Source organism: Mustela lutreola, chromosome 4 (assembly GCF_030435805.1).
Source record: "Mustela lutreola isolate mMusLut2 chromosome 4, mMusLut2.pri, whole genome shotgun sequence".
NCBI classification, from domain to species: Eukaryota; Metazoa; Chordata; class Mammalia; order Carnivora; family Mustelidae; genus Mustela; species Mustela lutreola.
In genome coordinates, this window is record NC_081293.1 from 55,667,915 (window position 1) to 55,689,550 (window position 21,636).

General features: G+C 52.6%; 1 protein-coding gene across 1 annotated transcript in view; it reads right to left on the minus strand.

Moving 5' to 3' along the window:
• PALD1 (phosphatase domain containing paladin 1) overlaps window positions 1-21,636 on the minus strand; it is a 69,651-nt gene that overhangs the window by 32,592 nt on the left and 15,423 nt on the right. The window contains exon 2 of the mRNA XM_059170028.1: window positions 205-418. Within this exon, the coding sequence (XP_059026011.1) occupies window positions 205-389 (185 nt within the window). The 5' untranslated portion in view covers window positions 390-418. The remainder of the gene's footprint in view (window positions 1-204; window positions 419-21,636) is intronic.

Genomic DNA, 21,636 nt, shown 5'->3' on the forward strand with positions numbered 1-21,636 from the left:
AGAGACCCACAACAGAGACCCATTCAGCCACTTGATTGCTGTGTTACTCCAGGCAAACTGCTTAACCTCTCTGGGCCTCAGTATCTTCATCTGTGAAAGTGATTTGTAGACTAAGTGCTCTATGCCACCACTCCTCTGGGCAGCTGCCCCCACCATGTCTTCTAGGGATACAGTCACACAAACCCCCATCCCGCCACCACTCACGTGATCACGACGGGGGCCACTTTGTTGGGGATGATGGACTTGGCCTTACTGTTGTGCACGCCCGTGGTCTGGAAGGAGTGGACACTGAGCGAGTGCTGACTGTCCATTGTGCCGCTGCCCTGGAGACCCTCAAAGGGGGCGCCCGCCGAAACCGTCTGCTGGGCTGTGCTGGCCGTGGTGCCCATAGTCCGCTGGCAGCCTCAGGAGCCCAGACCTGCAGGATGAGAAGGCATGTGGCGGCAGAAGCGGTGAGAAAATTCACGGCAGGCCAGGACCTAGCCCACCTCTACCCCCACTGCTCAGATGTGAAGTCTGAGGCCCAGAAAGAGCCAGCTCAGCCTGTAGCTGGAAACAGAAGATAGGTGTGCTGTCTCCCACCTGTTCACTGAGTGCCTACTGTGTACCTGTCCCTTGACTACTGGTCTGGGAGGGTAATGGACATAAAGGGACAGAAAGACACAGCCCCTGACCCCTTACGGTTATACTCCTCTGGCGAAAAGATGAGTGTCAGGAAGGGGTTAATTAACCCTCCACACCAGGTCAGCAGGACCTAGGGCTCTAAGTGACTGGGTCAGGCCCCATGGAGGCCAGGCTCCCAGAGTGGAGAGAAGTGGGAAGACCTGGGGCAGGTGCAGAGGGAAGTCGGGCTTGGCTCTGAAGAATGCAGATGGGTAGGGGGTGCTCAGTCCATTAAGAGTCCACCTCGGTTTCGGCTCAGGTCATGATCTCAGGGTCATGAGATCGAACCCAGCGTCAGGCTCTGTGCTCAACGGGGAGTCTGCTTGAGAGTCTCTCTCCTCTCCCTCTGCCTCTGCCCCTGCTCATGCTCTCGCTCGCTCGTGTGCACTCTCTAAAATAAATAAATCTTTAAAAAAGAGGGGGAGAAAACGTGGATGCAAATAGGATGCAGGAGGACAGTTTAGTCATGAATATCACAAGATGAGGCTGGGGACACCCAAGGGTTCAGTGAAAGTGCCAGGCCCCTGAACTTGACGCCATCATCAGTATCACCATCACAGCCAAAGCTTCCACCCTGCACGTGCAGGAGGCAGGCTGGCCCTGCTGGATGCAGTGAATCCCTGGGGGAGGGGGATTCTCTCCCAGAGAAATACTTAAGGATGTCCGCAAAAACCAGGCTTCCGGGTTGTGTTGCTCCTGGAAGTGTCACTTACAATGGCCAAGCCCCGGGAACCCCCCTCCAGTCAACAACAGCAGCTTTGCTGAATAAAGTAGGGGCATCGCGAAGGTGAAAGGTTCAACAGCCATTGAAAATATCACACTGATGGACTGGAAAGGCATTGAGGACGCAGGGACAGAAGGAACGGGTTGTAAGGCGAGGATAGGCTGCTATTCCGTTTCACTTCATGAAAATGTATCGGTGGAAAACCCTGGCAGATACATGTCAAGATGCTCATGTAAGTTATCACCAAGTGGGATGACAGTTCATTTGTATCATCTCCTTTTGCTTTTTCTCCTCTGAACACTAGGTAATAAAGTTAAAGCATACTGAGAACAAATCAGAGAACGTCTGGGGAAACGGCCAGAGATAGGGGAGGAGCTGCTGGAGGGCGCAGAGAGCGTTCCCTAGACGCCAGACTCCCTCACCCAGAGTCAGCCCCTCAGCCCGAGGTGAGCTGCTCCACAGGATGCAATCTGCTGGAGCCAGCCATGCTTCCCTCTACCCTGGCCTCTGGAAACCAGCAGCAGCACCTCGGGGAAGTGGGTGACGGAGGCAGAGGCTCAGCGGGTCAGTGGGAAGGCGGAGCGTCCCCAGGCCCTGAACACTCAGACTCCCCCTTCCCAGAACCGTCTAGACAGTGACTAGACTCATCCACCCCTCCTCAAACTTTCCCAGACCACCACCTGTCCTGTCCCTCTCCAGTCTGGAGAGGGCTCCCTCTCTCCCTCTGGCCCTGCCTTGTCATCCTTGAAAACTCCCAGCAGCCACGCAACATGGCTGTTAACATGCACACCTTGTGTTTGTAAGAGCCCCACCACACCCCGTCCAATTTCCCCCTCCCCCTTTCTCGCTCTCTCTCTCTCTGTCTCTGCCAAAGGCGGACAGAATGAGCCTCTCTGTTCCTAAACGGAAGCACAGGCTGCTCAGAGAGCAAGAGGGGCTCCGCAGTGGGTCCCAGTCCGCTGAAAGGAGAGCCAGAAAGTTCTTTCCACCTCACTTGCTTTGGCAACGCCACTCACCGAAATTCTCCAGACCTTCTCAGCAGCCTGGGCCGAGAAGGCATGGCTGGGAAGAGTTTCCCCCAGGAACAGGAGCATGGGTAGCTGTCGCAGACAAGGGCATGAGGGACAGGACATGGGAAGGGCCTACAGGAGGCAGTAGGTGCCCACAGCTGCCCGCTCTGCCCACAGCTGCCCAGCTCCAGCCACCCCCCCACTCTCTCATGGGCTCCACAGGTGACAACAGGCCCCAGCTGGAGCCCCATCAGGGCCACTGGGAGACAATATCCATGTGCACAGCTGTAGGCTCCAGGGCTGGGGGATGGACAATATCCTCTGAAAGTTGACTGGTTTCCAAACGGTCCAGAGGAGGGTGAAGCCCCGGATCTCCAGGCCTCCCACTCTGTAAAACTCCTCCTGAAACCTCTCTCCACCCTGCCTGGAGTGAGCCTCACTGGCCCAGGGGCCTCCTCCTGCTGGTCCTAGGCTGCAGGACCCCAAGCAACTTCCCCACGTCCCCAGCCCTAAAACGACAGCAGGGATGGCATGGTCCAAAAGCCTTTTCCAGATCCAAACGGATTTAGCTCCTACGACTGGTGGCCCTAGTGGTCACGCCACGACTGCCCACTACCAGGGAAGGTGGTCAGCAAGGTAGGGGGTGTGTTAGCGAGGTCCCTAGTGCTCAAACTTCTGCCTGGGGGGAGAATGGAGGGCAGGACAGGGTGTGGGCAGACTGAAAGACCCGCTCCATGGACCCTGGATGGTTTATAAACAATTACGCTAGTCTGGAACTTCATCCGATCACGAGTGAAGGCTGCTGTCCCCACTGTGTGACAGAGCCTGGGACATGGTTGCCATGAAACTCACGGGCAGTTTATACCCCACCGCGCCGTGCAGGTGTCTGGAAACTCGGCTGGAGATCATCCCTCCTTTAAAGCCACAGGGACCCGGGGCCCCGCCCACAGGCACTGAAGTGCCTTGACTCGCCAACTCTGGGCAAATGTGTGCCTGGTAGTCTTAAGCCCCCAGGTTCTCACAAGGGACCTTACGAGCAGGTGAATCCTGAGGACCCCAGAATGAAACCTATCCTCACTGTGCCCGGCAAGCCCAAAAGATGCTGCCGTGCCATCTGCAAACAGGTTCTCAAGGCCTGAGACCGAAAGGACAATCACACTGACGTGGGTGTCTGCCGTGCAGACATGTGCCCATCAAAGGCACACTCTAGCTTCATGTCCCCACCTGAGCTGAGCGACAACAGCCTGGTCACAAAATAAAAGTTAACCTTCGTTTACTTCATCGGTGATCTTGTTCACAAAATAATAACTGATGGCATGTATTACTACATCACCAACTTGTTTTCTAGTGTTTCCATAGCTGACTACAACTTACTTCCTCTGTAAGCCCGTACAGTCTGTGCACTTGAAAACATTCTGGGAAGGGGGTTCATGTGTTTCTGCCAGCTTGCTAGAGGGGCTCTTGGCCAGAAAGAAAGAAAGAAAGAAAGAAAGAAAGCCCTAATTTGAGGGAGGAATATTCTCTGCCAGAGGCGCCTGGGTGGCTCAGTGGGTTAAGCGTCTGCCTTTGGCTCAGGTCATGGTCTCAGGGTCCTGGGTCCCGCGTCGGGCTCCCTGCTCGGTGGCGAGCCTGCTTCTCCCTCTCCCTCTGCCCCTCCTCCTGCTCATGCTCTCTCTCTCTCGCTCGCTCTCAAATAAATAAAATAAATCTTTTTCTTTAAAGGTTATTTATTTATTTATTTGACAGAGAGAGAGATCACAAGTAGGCAGAGAGGCAGGTGGGGTGGGGGGCAGGCTCCCTGCTGAGCAGAGAGCCCAATGCGGGGCTCGATCCCAGGACCCTGAGATCATGACCTGAGCCGAAGGCAGACACAACCCACTGAGCCACCCAGGCCCCCCAAATAAAATAAATCTTTAAAAAAAAAGAAAAAAAAGGATATTCTCCATCAAACATAAGGCCCCTTTCACCTTCTCCTTTGCATCTGCTTGTTAACACTTCAAAGCACCGACAGAGTAGGTGGCATCCAACAAGCCCAAAGATCCTAGCCTTACTGTGTCCATTTTCGGAGGAGGATGGCGGACAGCAGCGGCTGTCAGCCACTCCTCCCAGTTTGCCTTCCTGCCTCCTCACAGCTGACCCTGAGAGCCGGAGCATGCCCCACACCCTCCCTTCCTCCCTCTTGGACCCCTACCCACCCACTCCATTCTCTGCCAGAGCACCCCAGACACAGCCTCCCAGAGAGGGAGAGAGATGCCCAATTCCCCATGGCGGGATCAAGGACTCCCAGCCCCTTTTCACCCACAGAAGCCCTCAGCGACTAAGAAGCCACAGAATCATCTGGACCACAGCTCTCACGGTGTCTGAGGAATTCCCCCATGAGGACATGCATCCGCCTGCCTCCACACGCAGTCATTCCGGAGAGAAAAGAAACCGCCCTCTGGAACCCGGGGCAGAGAGGTGACCTTGTTTTCCCAGGAACAGCTCAGCATTAGGAGCTGGAACATGAGCTCCAGCTCATCAACTGACTGCCTGATGTTACAGTACAAATGCCCAGGCTGCAGAGTGATGAGCTTCTCGTCAATGGCAGCATTCAAGCCGAGGAAGTGCTGAAGCAAGGAGGCCAGGCAAGAGGTTCAATGGTAGACTTTTCAAGCCTCGGCCCAAAACAGCAACATGAGTTTAAGTCTGTTTCTTTTCATTTGGTTCTCCGTAGAACTGAATCGTCCCCACTCTGGTCTCTGTTTCCCCATCTGTAACCCAAAGCTCGCAAGTCCTCACCTTCTTTGTCCCTGTCCCGATGCAGCAGCCATGACCTCCAGGTTTGGCAAACCTTGCAGGCTTTTCCAAAGCAGAGTTTGGCTCTCAGGACTGAAGTGGAAAGCTGCACGTCAGCTACTGACCCCAGCCTGTTCCTTTGTCCTCCCTCCCTGCCTACTAGGATGGACCCAGACCCTCTTACAAAATCCCTAGTCCCACCTCAAGGAAAGACGTGACTCCCAGAACCACACAACCAGCTGTCACCAAAGGCTCCCAAAAGCAGCTTCAGAGCAGGCTACGCCCCTGGAGGTCAGCTAGTCCAACCCTCTCTCTCCACAGATGAGGAAACAGAGACCCAGTGAGGGAACTCGGGGTGCTCCAAGTCACAAGGACAGAACTGAGAGCCAGAGCTCCTGCCTCCCATGCCCAGGCTCCCTGGCCGAGCCATGGCTCCCTCCAGCCTGAGCAAAGGGGAAGACTGTGTCAGGAGCACAGGGAGATGGTGTTGAGCAGATAATGCATGAGTGTGTAATTAGCCAAATCAGGGTGTGTGGTCACCATGCGTTTGGGGGGCAGGGGGAGTCTACAGTCCCCTTCCCCTCCCAGGGGCCCCAACCTCATGCACTTCTCTCCCCACCACCCCTTCCCTTACCCCCTCCTGGCCACTGCTGGATCTGAACCTCCCTCATGGGGCCAGGGGCCTCACACAGACAAGGCCTATGAAAGGAACGGTTGGGAGGAATTGGTGGGCTCAGCGGTCCGCTGGCTCCCATCCCAAGCCAGTGACAGGGCAGAGCGGGTATAACACACAGATCTAACTTCCACTTCCGTTCGATGTGGCAGCTCTCTTAGGGAGATTCCCATCTGCTCCTGGCCATCACCATGAACCCAGACAGCCCTGCTCTGCATGACCTTGGGCAAGTCCTCTGCCCACTCTGGGATTCTCCCCACAGAAGAACAGGTTTGCCCCCTCCTGTTCCCCCCACCTCTGCCACCACCCGGTCCAGATCACCAGCTCCTGTCCTCCGTTCCTGTCCCCCCACAATCCATCCTCCGTGCAGCAGCCAGAGGATCCTGTAAAACCCTGAATCAGGTCACACAGGGACATCCAGCCCGGTCCCCTGCTGAGGAGGCCCCGCCCCTCTGACCTCACTCACCGCTTGTCCTGGCCACTGGCCCCTCCTTCTTCCAGCACCCCCAGCCCACTCCTCCTCATGAGGGCTGCACCCTAGCACCCTCTGCCTGGAACGTTCTTCAGCTTGTTCACATGGCCACCCGTTCCTGTGCTCGTGGCTCAAATGTCCCTCCTCAGGGAGGCCTCTCTGAGCCTCTGGGGACGCTATCTGCCCACAGCACCCCACACCAGTCTCTGTCCATCCACAAGCCCTTTTATTTCCCAGTTGCCTCACTGATAGGGTTATGGGAACCCCTCAGCCTCCTCCAGTCCCTCTCCAAGCCGGGACAGTGCCTGACTGGTCCACATCGCTGCCCCAGCACCAGGACAGCGCCTAGCAGATGCTCAGGAAATATTTATGAGATGAGCATTTGACCAGCCTCAGGCACCTGAAGCTTCTAGGCTTCGCAGGAGCGGGCAGCTGGCACCAAGGAGCAGGTCTCAGTCCTTCTCAAGAGTGTGAGGAAGAAGCAGCTCCCACACCATCCTGCTCTTACCTGGACTGCCCTCCTCCTCCCACCCTCCCCCAGTCCACCCACCCCTTGAGGTTAAAGCCCAGTGCCTCCAGGAAGCCCTCCCTGATGACACACCCACCACCCACCCCTCCCCCCACCTCTCAACACCCGCAGCCCATTGTGATCATTGCAAGATGGAACACTCCATTCCCTTCCACAGCATGCTCTTCCTGGCAGGGGCCATCCTGCGTCCTTCCTGGCTCCGTCCGCTGCCTGACTCAGGGGAGGGGCTGCACACATAATGACGGAACAAATCGGCTCCATCTCGTTATCTCCCCACCCTGCCTGGCTCGTGCTGATGGGAACAAGGGCCGCACCCCACAACAAGGAGGCACAAAAGATACTAAGGATGTTTACTTACTCGTGAGTGGGGGCACCAAGTGACCTTATCTACTTTCCTTTGGCTTATTCATCCTTTCTCAGTTTCCGAGGACCAACAGGATTACTTTGGGAACGTGGAATTAAAGTATAGTTATTTATAATGGTTTCAGAGTGGGACAAAGGTCACGGCTCCTCACGTGGGTGCCCCTGCACCCCCCCACACTGTGCTCCCCCAGCTCTGTGTCTTTGTCCCCCCACCACCTCCAGGGGCCGCTGCCCCTTGCCATCCACGTTCCCATAATAATCACGGCACTCATACAGCCTGGTGGGATTTTTCATATCTTTGTGAGTTTTTTAGCTTTGCGAATGTCAACCACCTCAAAACCAGGTGATACAGAGACTTTGTGACTCCCCCACTTTACAGAAGAGGCCGCAGGGAAGCAGGCCAACAACAGGAATTTCCCCAGGCTCCGCAGCTCAGGGGAGACAGAGTCACGTGGCTTCGGCTTTGTAGCACATGGCCTCACGTCTCTGAGTGTCACCCAGACCTAACCCTCCACCTCCTCCAGCCCTCAGCCTCCTCCATTTGAAAACCAGCAGATCAGCATATAAAGCAAAGCTACCAGGGGTCTGGGATGGCAGGAGACCTCCCTCATCTGCTACACTGTATGTTTCTGAAATGTTTCCACTTTTTTCTGAACTGGGGAAAAAAAAAAAAAAAAAAAAAAAAAAGATCTACAAGTTAAAACCAGAGTTGGAAGAATGTTTGGAAACATTCCCCAGTATGCAGCAGGTGGAGAGCCATCCACCAGGATGGGCCTGGAGTTTTGGGCTAGCCTTCGAGGGTCCCAGTTCCAGCAGGGAGGAGTCACAAGACATCCTTGTCACCCCCTGAGATGACAGTATGGGGTGGGCTTAGAGCCAGGAGTGGGCAGACTGGGCAGAGTGACTGGGTAGCTGAGGAGCTGTGGCCAGTGGGAGACCCGCAAGTGACAGCAGGTCCCTCTGCCGAGGGAGCGCCCAAGCTGGGAAACACTGCAGGGGGGAGGGCTAGCCTCCCTCCTGGCTCCCCTAACAGCCGGCGGACGGACGGAGAATGGTCTCCCGTCAGCTCTGCGGAATCTGGGACCCTTGGGAAGGAAAAGGGTCCTTTCTGGCACCCCTAGCCTCCTGCCTCTTAGCCTGGGGAGCCCTCCCACCTCTGTACCTCCCCTGTAGGTCAGCTCCGCCTGACATAAAGCTCTGTCTCTACAGGAACCTGGATTAGAGAAGGAGGAAAGATTATAAGGAACATTCTGCAGACAAATGAGAAATTTTGAATATGGATGGCGTGTTGGAACAAATAAGTTAATTCCTTGGGTGTGATGATATTGTGGATATTGTGCTCCTGGGAGACCCAGGCTGAAGGGTCCAGAGATGACGCACCTTGATGTCTGTCACTTTTAGGTGGTTGAGAGACAGAGATAGAGAGAGAGAGAACACAAGCAAACAGAGCAAACTTCAGCCACCGGCGAGGACAGACACTAACTCACTAACAGTACTCTCCTCCCTTTTGTAGGCTTAAAAGTTTTCCAAAACAAAACTGGGGATGAAAACATTTTTTAAATGAAATTTTTAAAAAGTCAAGCTGTCTCACAAGAAGTGAGTCTTCCATACATTCCCCCTAAGTCCTCCCCCTTGAAGACTCAGGAAGCATCTGGTCTAGAGGGTAGAGGTTATCATCCGCAGGCAGAAAGCTGTCCTGTGTGCCACTGGCTTGATCCCTGCGGGTTTGCGATTTTCCACTCTAATTAGCTGCCAGTACTTGGAAATCAAGGGGTTTTGAACAGAAGTGTAGATCTCTGGTTTCTCTTGAGGTGGGGTACAGGTTCAGGGTCCTGGAGCCCTCCCTGACCTCCCAGCCTGCTCCCTGGAGCAGCACTGTATTCGTGGCACCCGATCTACCTCTGTCACAGCTCCTGCAGCCCCTCCATGAGTCCCCAAGTCTGTGAGTCCCCTGGCCTCCTGGCTACCATCCAGTGAGGGAGCTTGTCCTCTCCCTCGGGCCCCAGCAGCCCAGACACGGGCCACACTTCCCGGGCAGACTCTGACCCCCTCAGGAGAGGCTGGCCCACATCCTTTGTTCTGACCGTTGCCACTGGGCTGCCTCTGACCCCCAGAGAGCTTCTCTGCTCCCTCTTGCTGGCCCTGGGGCAGGAATGTCCCAAGACTGACCTCCCTGGGGGGAATGTCCCTAGGGGAGACTCCACAGCCCCAGAAATCCTGATCCCACTTCTCAGCCTGGGGGGCATCCTCAGGTTTGACCAAAATGCCCACAATGCTTCCACCCATTAAACAAGCCAGACGATGAGCAGGAGACCACTCCCCATATGCCCTGCAGGTACCCATGACCAGTCCCAACTAATGGAACACGAGGGGTCGTGTCATGTGGCAAGTTCCAGAATCTTCCCTAGGGCCCCTTTTCCTCTCTTCCTCCATCCTGCTGTCTGGAACACAGATGCGATGCTTGACATTTCCCAGCCATCTTGAACCACAAGCACGTGAAGCCACACCCTCGGAATGGGAGTGGTCAAGTTTCCCAAGGAATCCATGGCCTGGAACCGCCACCCCAGGCGTGGGCTGCAAAGCTCTGGGTTTGGACAGGACATAGAAATAAACTTCCATCTTGTGTAAACCACTGTTATTTGGCTTGTTCTGTTACTCGCAGCCAAACCTAATCCTGACTAATGCGCTCCAGTATTTTTAGGTTTGACCCTCAGTGACCACACGCCACATGCAACAAGACAGAACGTACTTCTTTCCCCTCTCACAGGAGAATGTCAAGTTTCCTGGCTTGTAACAGTCAGGTAGAGCAACACCAAGATCCTGTGAACCCAGCCAGTGCTGGGGCATGGGGGTTCACAGGATACAGAAGACATTGTCTCTGGCCACCAGGGCCCACAGGGTCGCTGAGGAGACACACACAAAAGACCATCAGAGCACCAACGACTGCCAGATGGTGTGGGGCAGCAGCTCTCCCCAAGTCAGCCACAGAGACCTGGAAAGTTCCAAGCAGCTAAATATTTGTTCCATGTTATAGATAGAGGCTTGGCCACCATTACTCTGAAAAGGCAGAGAGAGGCTACAGGTGTCTCTCCATCTGCAGTTTCTCTGTGGCCCTCCTGGACTGTTCTGGAAAACAGGAAGGTATTATCTGGATGAGAGGGCCCCTGCCTCTTGGATTTTTCAGAAAGGAGTGAGAGGAGGGGGATGTCATACTCCCTATATGGGGGGACCCAGTAGGCTCTGGGAGGGCAGTCATCCTGCTCCTGGAAGAGACTGAGGCACTGTCTGTGTCCAGGTTCCATGCACCAGGGACTGGGGGAAAGGAGAGGCAAAACCCCAGTGGGGAAGACCCTGGAGAGAACAGGGTTAAGGAGGACATGCTCACCGGCTGAGCTCCAAGCAGCTGGCCATCTGGGTATCTCCAGGTCAGTAGAAATCTAGTTTCCTGAGACCCCACCCAGGTCTCTGGGCCTGCTGATACTTGCCTGGCCACTTCCAGGGACTGGGCCCCAAGGGGCCAGTGATACCTCAGGATGGACCCCCACTTCTGACCTCCAGTAACATCTTGGGGGCCTGAGGTCTGCTTTTAGGGAACTGTGAAAATCCATGACCCAATTCTGGGGTCTGTCCCCATCCTTCTACTTCTGTCCCCATCCTTCTACTTCTGTGGCTTTCAGTCTAGACTCTCTTGCCCAGCATTCAAGACCCCTCCCTTCCTACCCTCAGTACCCCCTATTACCCTCCACATCCCCAACCTTCCTGGCAAACCCCGATCTCTATGGTATAGAGCAGCAAAAGCCCCAGGAGACGTTCCTCTCCAGCCCGGACTTTCCAAGAGGTCTCCAGTTAAGCACAGCCCTCTCTGGGCCACATTTCATTGCTATCTGCAAAGTGAGGGGGCTGGGTGGGATGGAAGGCTTTCCAGCTTTTAGCAGCTGAGACCTTTCAGTCCTTGATGAAAGTCCAGTGTGCAACACAGCTCACTGTGCAATACACCCGCTAAGCTAGCGGCCAGCTCAGGAAGGGCGATGCAGAACCTCCTGTCCCCAGCCCCACCACACAGCTTCTCTAGGGAGGAAGAGCTCCAGACCTATGGGCCAGAGATGCTCCAAGTCCCCTCCTGCTTAGGCCTCTCAGGACACATCCAGCCCTTCCCTGCCCCCACGCGTCTGTGCTCAGACATCTGCACCCACATCCCCTCATGCCTTCCACCAATGCCTGATGGCAATGCCCCCTCTTCCTTCCAGAGTGCAGCCTGGGTCCCATGTGACCCAGGCTGAGCTCCCTGCCCTGGTGTCTAGTAAACACATGCCCCATCTCCCTGCTCTGGATCCAGTGCTCCTCCAGGGCCCCTACAAAGCTGAACCCACCACAGCTGTTGGTTCCAAAGATCATTTTCCTAAATAAATTTCACATTCACAACCTCATTTTCACTTCAGAACAATCCTCTGAGAAAGGCAGAAGTGCCAGCCACTGTGCCATTCGGCAGATGGGAATACTGAGGCCTCAGATTCACTACACAACAGAACAACAGAACCAGGCCTCTGGTTCCACAGCTGGGGCTCTTTTCACTGCCTCATCCTCCCACCCTCTCCCATTTCTCCTGATGCCACCCTCACTTTCCCAGGAGACCATGGGAAACTTAAACCAGAGACCCCTTGGAAGGCAGGGAACAAGCTGGACCCAGAGAAGAGGACCCCTTCCAGGGCCACGGCCTGTCATGTGCACCCCAGGCAGCCAGATGCCTGGGGTGGGTAACAATGGAGCTAAAAATAGGGCAGGAGGCTGAGTGGCCAGCTGCCGGAAACATCTGCCTGGGCGGCAGAACAAACATGACGGAAGTCACCATGCTGCAGGGTCCCCTAGCGTGGGGCTGGGGACAGCTGGGGGCGGGGGAGGGGAGGGCAAAACCCTCAGGTCTGCACTGAGGGCAGGGGCCTCGTCGCTCCTAACACACACACACAAACACACACAGTGCAAATCCACCTTGTACACCAACATGGATCTCAGAGTCAGAGTCAGACGCACCTTCAAGTCCCCTGTCTGTTCCTCTCATTTTATAGAAGTGGACACTGAGGTCCAGAGTAGGCCAGACAACCGGCCACAGTCACAGAGACAATGGACAGCAGGGTGAGGCCCCGGGGGGTCTCTGACCCCCTCGCCTGCCCACCTGCCTCCCCAGGCACGTCCATCCAGGGCTGGGAAAGACCTTGACCAGGAGGAGCTCTCCTGCCCCACAGTAGGAAGCATGCCAAGCGGAGGAGACCTATCAGCCTACAAGACTTCAGTTCAGACTTGAGGAGGAACTACACAGCAATCCACAACTTCCACCAGCCAGACCCAGCCTCCCCTTCCAGCCTCGTGCTCCCAGCTCCCAGCCTTGTTCTCCAAACTTTAGCCAAAGTGAAATTCTTACAGTCCCTGGCACAGACATCTCAACGGGGCTTTGCAAATAATTAACAATATCAAAACTAATAAGAAAGCCGAGGTGCATCTTATTGGAGTGGGGGTGGGGCCGGGGTGTTCTAGAATCTATGTAAGGTAGAAACTATGCCCTTGGAAATTCGTACTATAACCCATGGCGAGGCCAGCTCTCCAAGACATCAATGCCGCCCGCTTATCCTCCGAGCGATGGCACACACATCAGCGGGCTGGGCTGAGAGGCAAACGAGGTTGAAAGCTACGCACCGGCCTCATGCTCAATCACGCCGTAGCTTCCTGCCCCACCTGCTCCCCCTGCCTAGCTGACCCCCAGCCCCTGATCCAGGGAGCCTCCTTCATGTCCCCCAAGCCATGTCCCACACGGCCGTGGCCTCCAGGAGCCCACCAGGCCGGGGACGAGGCTGGCCTTCGACAGTACCCCAGTGCCTGGCACAAAGTAGCCCCTGAAATGAACAAAACTGGACAGATTTCTAAAGAACAACAAAGAACGATCAGCTCCATAGGAAGCATGTTGTGAGCACAAATGAGACAGCACAGGTGGGTTTTAGTCCAGGGCCCAGCAAACAGCAGGCGCTCAGTAAATGCATGCCTGTTTGAACCAGCATAAGAAAATGGAGCCTGGGGAAGGACGAGGACTCCTGCGTCCCATATGGCAGAGAAGGTTAATGAGGAAGGGACATGAAGGCCAGAGGCTGTGGAGGCCCCTTCAGGCCAGGAAGGGGGGAGGGTGACTCTGAGAGCCCGTCTGAGAAACAGACGGCTGCAGGAGAACTGCCCGGCTGAGCCCCCTGGGTCTCTCTTGTTGACTCACACTCTCCTTGCCTCCCAGAGGAACAAGAAGAAAGGGGCACCTAAGCGTCCCCTGGACTCCTCACCCACTTCCAAGGACTGAACACATCAGCAGCTTCAGCAGGATGTGAAATCACAAGTGATGAACTACCCAGTGGCTTACATCCCCACCCCCACCCCAAGGTGCGCTCTGCAGATTGTTAGCGGGCGGGGGGTGGAGGGTAGGATAACTGTGGCAGCGGACAAGATGGCCCGAAGCCCTAGAGAAGCCCAGGCCCTGCGCGGAGGCCATTCCCTTCTACCTTACCCACAGTTCCCACCGCATGCTCTGGAGAGCCCAAGTCCTCAGTGCCTTCCCGGTGCCCGCAAGGTCAAGACTAGTCTCAGGACAGTACTAAGTAGCATCGCCTTCTCACCATGAGCGAGGACACTGATAGTGCAGAAGCCACAGGTGAGACTCAGCAGGAGAGATAGTGCTGGCCCCCAACCAGGCCACCCGTCACTCACAGTGACAAAATATGCCCGTGTCACCTAAGAAGGTCATTGATGAGGGAGGGGCACCTGGCTGGCTCAATGAATGAATGGAGCATGCAACTCTTGATCTTGGAGTTACGGCTTCGAGCCCCATGCTGGGTGTAGAGATTACTTAAAAATAAAATATTTTTTTTAAAAAGTCTTTAATGAAACAGTAAAACTAATTTCACTGAAGCCCAGGGCTTAAGTACATATACAAGTGTTTACTATTCTGTGTGATGACAGAGCGTGTACCTGGGCTGCTGGGGGGACACGACAGGTGTCTGGGGGAGAGGCACCTGTGAGGCTATCCAAGTAGTCAGCCTAACCAGCCTCTGCATTCACAGAAAGAACGGCCAACAGACAAACGCTGGCTACTCACAACTGGGTATCTAGCAAAGATCGTCTCAAAACGGAGCAAAGTGAGCCTGCCCTTTCAAGGATCATTGTTGCCAAGGATCAAGTTGGAGCTTTAAGGGAAACAATCGAATTTTGGAAAACTTGCATCAGCCATCATGAGTCTGACAGCATCCCAAAACACAAAGACTTCGCAATGCTACAGGTGGTGATACTAACATAAGTAATTTGTGGACGTCGCTGAAATGAAATGTATCCACATTCAGAAGATCTGTGTAACTCCGTGAGCCAGTATTTTCCCAATGATCAATATGTGATGTGACACAACCATACCTGTGTCAAAAATCCATTCATAAGACAATCCAATGCATCTTAGCATAATGAAATATGAAAAATTCATTAACAGGGTTGCAGATTCTACATTTCAAATGACCTTTAAGAAGCTATCACATGTTGAATTCTAATGGGGTCTCAGAAGAAAATATCCAGAGGCTAATAAAATATCTTTCCCTTTTCCAATCACTTATCTGTGTGAGGCTGGATTTTCTTCATACATTTCAATCAAAACAACATATCACAAGAGCTGAATACAGGAGCAGATATGAGAATCCATGTGTTACTAAACCAGACAAGAAAGTGATCTGCAGAGGGGGTCTGGCTGGTTCAGTCAGTAGAGCATGTGACCCTTGATCTCAGGGCCATGAGTTTGAGCCCCACATTGAGTGTACAGATTACTTAAAAAAATTTTTTTAGGAGGGTGTGTGCTATGATGAGTGCTGTGAAATGTGTAAACCTGGTGATTCACAGACTTGTTCCCTGGGGATAAAAATACATTATATGTTTATTTTTTTAATTAATTAATTTAAAAAATTTTTTTAATCTTTAAAGTGATTTACAAACTGCAATACAATGTCACTCTTCACGTTGTATTTTGTTTTGGAAAACACAGTTCAGATTTCAGGGAAAAGAAAATAAAAAACACCTTATCTATGTTAACATATAATGGGTTTGTTATTATTTTTTTAAATAAACTTATACATGTATGTTTTTAAATATATTCAGTTTTAATTTCTCATATAGTAAATATCAATTTATGTATATAATCCACATAAACAGAAGTTCTTTGGAGTCTTTAATTTTTAAGAGTGTAAAAGAAGGAGGTCCGAAGCTAAAAAGTTTGCAAATAGCTGTGATTTAACACCCACATACCCTTGGTTAACATGTACTAGCGTCTGTCCCACCTTACAGGTACAGATCGTGAGGCACAGAGAGTCTGGATAACCGCCCAAGAGCACGCAGGTGGCAGAGCGCTTCTAAGGGCATATCATCGTCCTCTAGCATCATGCTCTTGAAGGGAGTGCCAAAGGATGAACAATGACATACTAGAAAGGACAGCACATTAGTGACAGAAGAGAATTCGGGACAGAAAAGAACTTTCTATACAAAATGCTAGGAAGACATACAGTTCAACATCAGTAGATCAGACTACATTTAAAAAAAATGGTCAGCTTTACAGCTAAAAGGCAAATGGTAAACCAGATAAAGATATTTTTGATATTTTTGTTATTATTAATCATATTCAATACAGCTCTTCTCAAGCAGAAAAACAAGTATACCTTGAGAGTATAACAGACCCCAAAAAAACCCCAAAAAACCCAACCAAGAAATATAAATGGACAATAAATGTGAGAAAAAGACACTCAACCTAACTTGTATTTTAAAAAACTGGTAAGCGGGGTACCTGGGTGGCTCAGTCATTCGGTGTCTGCCTTTGGCTCATGTCATGATCCCAGAACCCTGGGATCAAGCCCAGCATCGGGCTCTCTGCTCTCCCACACCCCCTGCTTGTGTTTCCTCTCTCGCTGTGTCTCAATCTGTCCAATGAATTTTTTTAAAAATCTAAAAAAAATAAAATAAAAACTGGAAAGTATGAAATGCCCCACCTTGCCTCTCTCATACAGATATAAGAGCATGAAAATACCCAGCATCCATGTGGGTGCCAGGGATGGGCTCCCCCCAAAACACCTGGCAGGATGCACCTTGCACAACTCCCTAGAGGCCAGTCTAGCAATAATTCTTAAATACCTTAACAACACGCAACCCTTTGTTCCCGCAGTTTTCCTATCAGTTGATTCAAAGGAAATCATCAGAGATATGGCCGCAAAAATGTTCGACATAGCTTAGCTTAGTTTAGCCAAAGCCTGAAAACATCTTTCACATCAAACGTGGTCAAAGTCCGCTGTGTGGCGGACGTCATCGTGCGGTCATTAAAATGGTCAGAGTGTCAGACGACTGTCACTTAACAGAACATGGAGGAAAAGAAGCCAACAGAAACACAGTCTGTCTGATTCCGTTCCTCTAAAACTCAAACACAGGCCAAACTAATGCGTGGTGGTGGAAGTCCGACAAGACGTCCCATTTGGAGCAGGAAGGAGGGGACATTGACAAGTGCAGGGATCTGGGGTGCTAGAACCCTTCTGTTCCTTGGCCTGGGGGAGGCCGTGAAGGCTGTGCTCATTTTGTATAATCAATCATCAGGGTGTATACCTGTGATGTGCCTGCTTTTCTGCCCCCCCACCCCGTGAAACTCCAACTTAAAAGTTTCAAAAGCAAGAAGTAACAGTTTATTGACTCACATAGGAAAATATCTATTGTGTGTTTAGTTACCAAAAAAAGACACAGTATATATACACGTGGGCCCACACATACATACACATAGAAAAAGCTTCTGGAAGGATAAATCTCAAAACATGCATGGTGATGTGTGGTTATCACTGGAAAGTGGGGTCACAGATGGCTCTTCTAATCTTCCTGCATATCTTTGTGTTCTCTGATGTTTCTTTTTTGTTAAGATTTATTTATTTGAGAGAGAGAGAGAGAGAGCACATGCACACCCTGATGGGGAGGGACAGAGAGAGAGAGAGTCAAGCAGACTCCTATTGAGCAAGGAGCCCAACACAGAGCCGGATCCCAAGACCCTGAGATCATGACTTGAGCCGAGACCAAGAGTCGGACGCTTAACCCAATGCCCCACCCCAGAGCACCTCTCTTGACGTTTCTGTGATGAACAAAAACTATTGATAGAAAACAGAGGGTAAAACCACAGAACCACACAGTATGGCCGCTCCCAGCAACAACCCTGGTTCTTTAACCACCTTATGGCCCAAAGAGCACCTGATCCCACAGGAAAAGCTCGGAGGACAGGGTGTTCCTGAGTTGCCAGTGATGGAAAGCTAAACACCTTCCCGTGGAAATCATTAGGATCTCAGAATCAGCAAGACTTGGGTAGCCCCCAGGCCTGGCCCCCACAACCAGAGGCCTGGATTAGCTCCTGGGCTTCAGTTTCCCTGCGGCAGAGAAAGGGTTAAATGAGGTCATGGATGCCCTGGTCTGACCCAGTCAGTGCCCAGGGCGTAGGAAATATACAGGCTCCCCCAGGTTCCACAGAGGAAGAAATGGGGGCCCAGGAGGCCGAGTGACAGCCCTGGGGACACACACAGAGCCCTTCTGGCCATCCATGCTCCCAGCGTACAGCGCAGGCTGGACACTGGACTTGACCTCAGGTAGCCTCCCTTGGAACCCACACCCATCATCCCCATGAAACCTCCACGTGGAAGGCCAAGGCAGGAAAGGTGGGTGGCTGATCCAGACAGGAAGTGACCTCACCGGATGAAGGACAGGCCAACATTCCACAGGGAGCCCCACCTGCTGGGGACCTTCAGGGTCATGGGAGCCAGGAGTGGGTGGGCACACAGAGGCCAAAGGAGGAAACAGGATTTATAGCAGAAGGCCAGGCACATGGCAGACCCCCCAGCAAGGAAGTGACTTCATTTCACACTCTGTCGCCCTTGCTTCCGTCCCTAGCATGGCTGGGAGTTAACCCTGAGAGGGCCATTCTCCCCTGGGCTCTAGCCAACTCCACAAGAGCCAGGGCAAGAGAATCAGGCTTTCTCCTCTCCCCACTCCTATTATCCCCAATCCACAGATAAACTGAGGCTCAGAGGGCTGACCACAAGACAAGGACTCCAGGACCTTTTCCTCTACACTGAGCTGCACAAATGGTAATTCAGGGTCAGGAACTCAGGGAAGGCTTCCTGGAAGAGGAAACCACTGAACTGGGCCTTAAAAGAGGAGGAATATTTGACAGACAAGAAAGGCATCCCGCATGAAGGATACAGCATGGAGAAAGAAATGTGTGGCACTGTACAGTGGCTTCGAGAAGTAGTAAGGTACTTGTGAGGCCAGAATACAGGACAGGGTGGGGTTAGGCTGAACCCCAACTGCCTTGGGAACTGTGCCAAAGAGTCAGGATGTTGCTTTGTGGGGTGACTATTGCATAGACTGCAGCAATAGCAGAGCTGTATGATGATGCCCTGTGTTAAACAAAGAGGGCTGCATGGAAGAGGCCACACATGGAGGGACCACTTCATCAAAGACTATTACTCAGGTGCCCAAAGCTCAGAAGACCTCACCCCCCCACCACCACCACCACCCAGCATCTCCAACTGCTCTGGGTTTCTCTGTAACAGAGAAGGAAAGAAATCCGTAGTACCAAGAGTGCCAAGGGACACATTGGACGCCCAGGCTGATCCCAGCCCATCAGGCAAAACTAAACTTGAAACCCTAAAACCTAAAACATGCCTGCTGTGACTCTCCAGGCCTCTGGGCAGCTTCTGGCCAGGGAAGAGATCCACCACCTCAAACCTCGGGTGACCAAGGGAAGGGCAGGGAGAAAACACCAGGGCACAGCAGGGGAAGAAAAATATTTTGAAGTTTCTCCCTCTTCCTGTTTATCTATCCTCTTGATCCAGAAGCTCCTGGTAGCTGTTTGTCCAGGGAAAGTTCTGCCAAGAGTGACATCCTGCCGTTCAGCCACCCTGGACCCAGCGGCCTCTGCCAGCCATGGGCCGGGGGCACTGAGGACCCCATCCCTGAAGATCACTGCTGAGCCCAGGGAGACTGCTTCATAGAGGGGCTTTCAACAGAAGCTGGGACACAGGAACGGGGACCCAGCCAGGGGGAAGGGACCGCCTGCCACGTCTCCTCGGCACCAGCCGGCACCGATCAGCTCCACACTCAGCAAGGGAGAGGTGACAGACAAGGTTTCAAGGAAAAATTCTGAGCCTGGCCTGGACACTGCAAATGGGGGTGGGACTGAGGAGCACGGACTGTGCAGCACGGACTGGCGGCCCATCTTGGCAGACCGAAGACTTGCTGTGTGACCTTGGCCTAGTCACTGGACTTCTCTGAGCTGAATCCCTTTATCTGTAAAATGAAAATAATATTGGAACCTACTTCATAAGGATGTGGTGAGGACTACATGAGACAACACGGGGAAAGGACTGTTCTCCTAGTAAATGTGAATAAACATTCTCTATTCCCACTCCCACCATCAAGTTAATACCCTCACTCAATCCTGAAGATCCGAGGTATTTTGAAAATCTCAGGGGCACCTGGGTGGCTCAGTACATTAACTGTCTGCCTTCAGCTCAGGTCATGATCCCAAGGTTCTGGGATCGAGTCCCACATCAGGCTTCCTGCTCAGCAGGGAGTCTGCTTCTCCCTCTCTCTCTCTGCCCCTCCCTGCAGCTCATGATCTCTCTCACTCAAATAAATTACTTTTTAACAAATAAAATAAAATAAATTAAAAATAAAATAAGCTCAAAAGAACAATTACAACTTCAAAAAAGGAACGAAATTCTGACACAAGCTACAACATAGATGAATCTTGAAGGTATTAGGCTAAATGTTTAAATGAGCCAGACATGAAAGGACAAACACTGTATGATTCCACTTACATGAAAGACCTAGAGTAGTCAAAGTCACAGAGACAGGAAGGACAAAGATGGCTGCCAGGGGCCAGGAGAGGGAGGGTGATGTGGGGTTAGTGTCAATGGGTATAATCTTCGGTTTCAGAAGAGGAGAAAGTTCTGGACATGTTGGCAATGGTAACACAACAGTGTGAATGTACGTCACGCTAGTGACCTGTACAACTAAAAATGGTTAAACAGGTACATTTTATGGTATGTATAATCTATCTCAATTTTTTTTTAAAAGGTTCATTCAAAAAAAAAAGTGGTTTGGGATGCCCATATTAATTTTTGTCCCTGCCTTTGTATAGTTCCGGGCCAAAAGGCAGGATGGACATGGAAATTGCTAAAGGCATGGCCTCCCCCGTCGGAGACCTGGGTGGTGGGTGCCAAGGAAAGAGGCAGACACATTGCTGCCTGGGCCCGGCCGGGCTGGGAGGAGGCAGCCCCAGAGCCAGTGTTGGGAGTAGGGGCGCACCAACTCAGAACAAGCCACTCTGCCAGGCTCCTTCCAGCACAACAAGGGGTCTGAGCCAGGCAGCCCCACCCTCCTGCACCCACCGGGAGCACAGCGAGTGTGAGAGGCACAGGACACTCATACCTCGTGCCCACGCATGCACGCACACATACACACACTCCCAGGCTAAAGGCCCCAGGGCGGCCTTCACACGCTAGTCCTAGCCTCTGCCTGGCCTGCCCAGGCCCCAACAGCCAATAACTAACAACGGCTCCCCCTCAGTCCCAACACCTACCGCCAAGGAAGGCAAACTGCGGCCTGCCTGCCATGCCCAGGGCCAAGGACGGAGAAGGAGGTATGCAAGCAAGAACCACTCAGTGGCACTGCCCAGTGTAAGGAGACCTCCTGATGCCCCCTGACCTCTGCCTGACCACCCTACCCACAGGGCTAGGGTGAGAAGCAGACCACACTGTGGGAGGGGGAGGGAGGTAGGAAGTGGGGGAGAGGGCCAGAGGTGGGCTGGATTGGCTGAGCTCCCCCATGAGTCACTGTGTGACCTTGGGCAAGTCATTTTCCCTTCTGGGTCTTCTGAAGACTCCTTAGCTTCTTTCTTGGTAAAATGAGCTTTCTATCCCACCACCCGGCGGGTGGGCATCCTACAGTAATAAGTGCGCGTGTCCACCAAAAGACAAGCAGGAGTGTTCAGCAGCTTTTCTCACCATCACCAAAAGCTGGAAACAAGCCCCAAGTCCATCCATAGGGAGAAACCGACGCCTGGTGGCACACTGCTATAATGGAATACTACAGAGCAATGAAAAGGAAGAGCCCACTGAGGCCTGTGGCCTCACAGATGAACCAAACCATTGATGCTGAAAGAAGCCAGAAGGATCCAGAGAAAAACAGCTCCTATGCTATAATTCCTTTCATACCGAATTTACAAAAAGTTCAAGAGCAGGGACTAACCCCTGGGGAAGGCACTCCAAAGCATGGGTGCCTGAGAGCAGGGGCCAGGTAACGGCCCGGAAGAGGCCCCAGGGAACCTTCCAGGGCCCTCAAAAT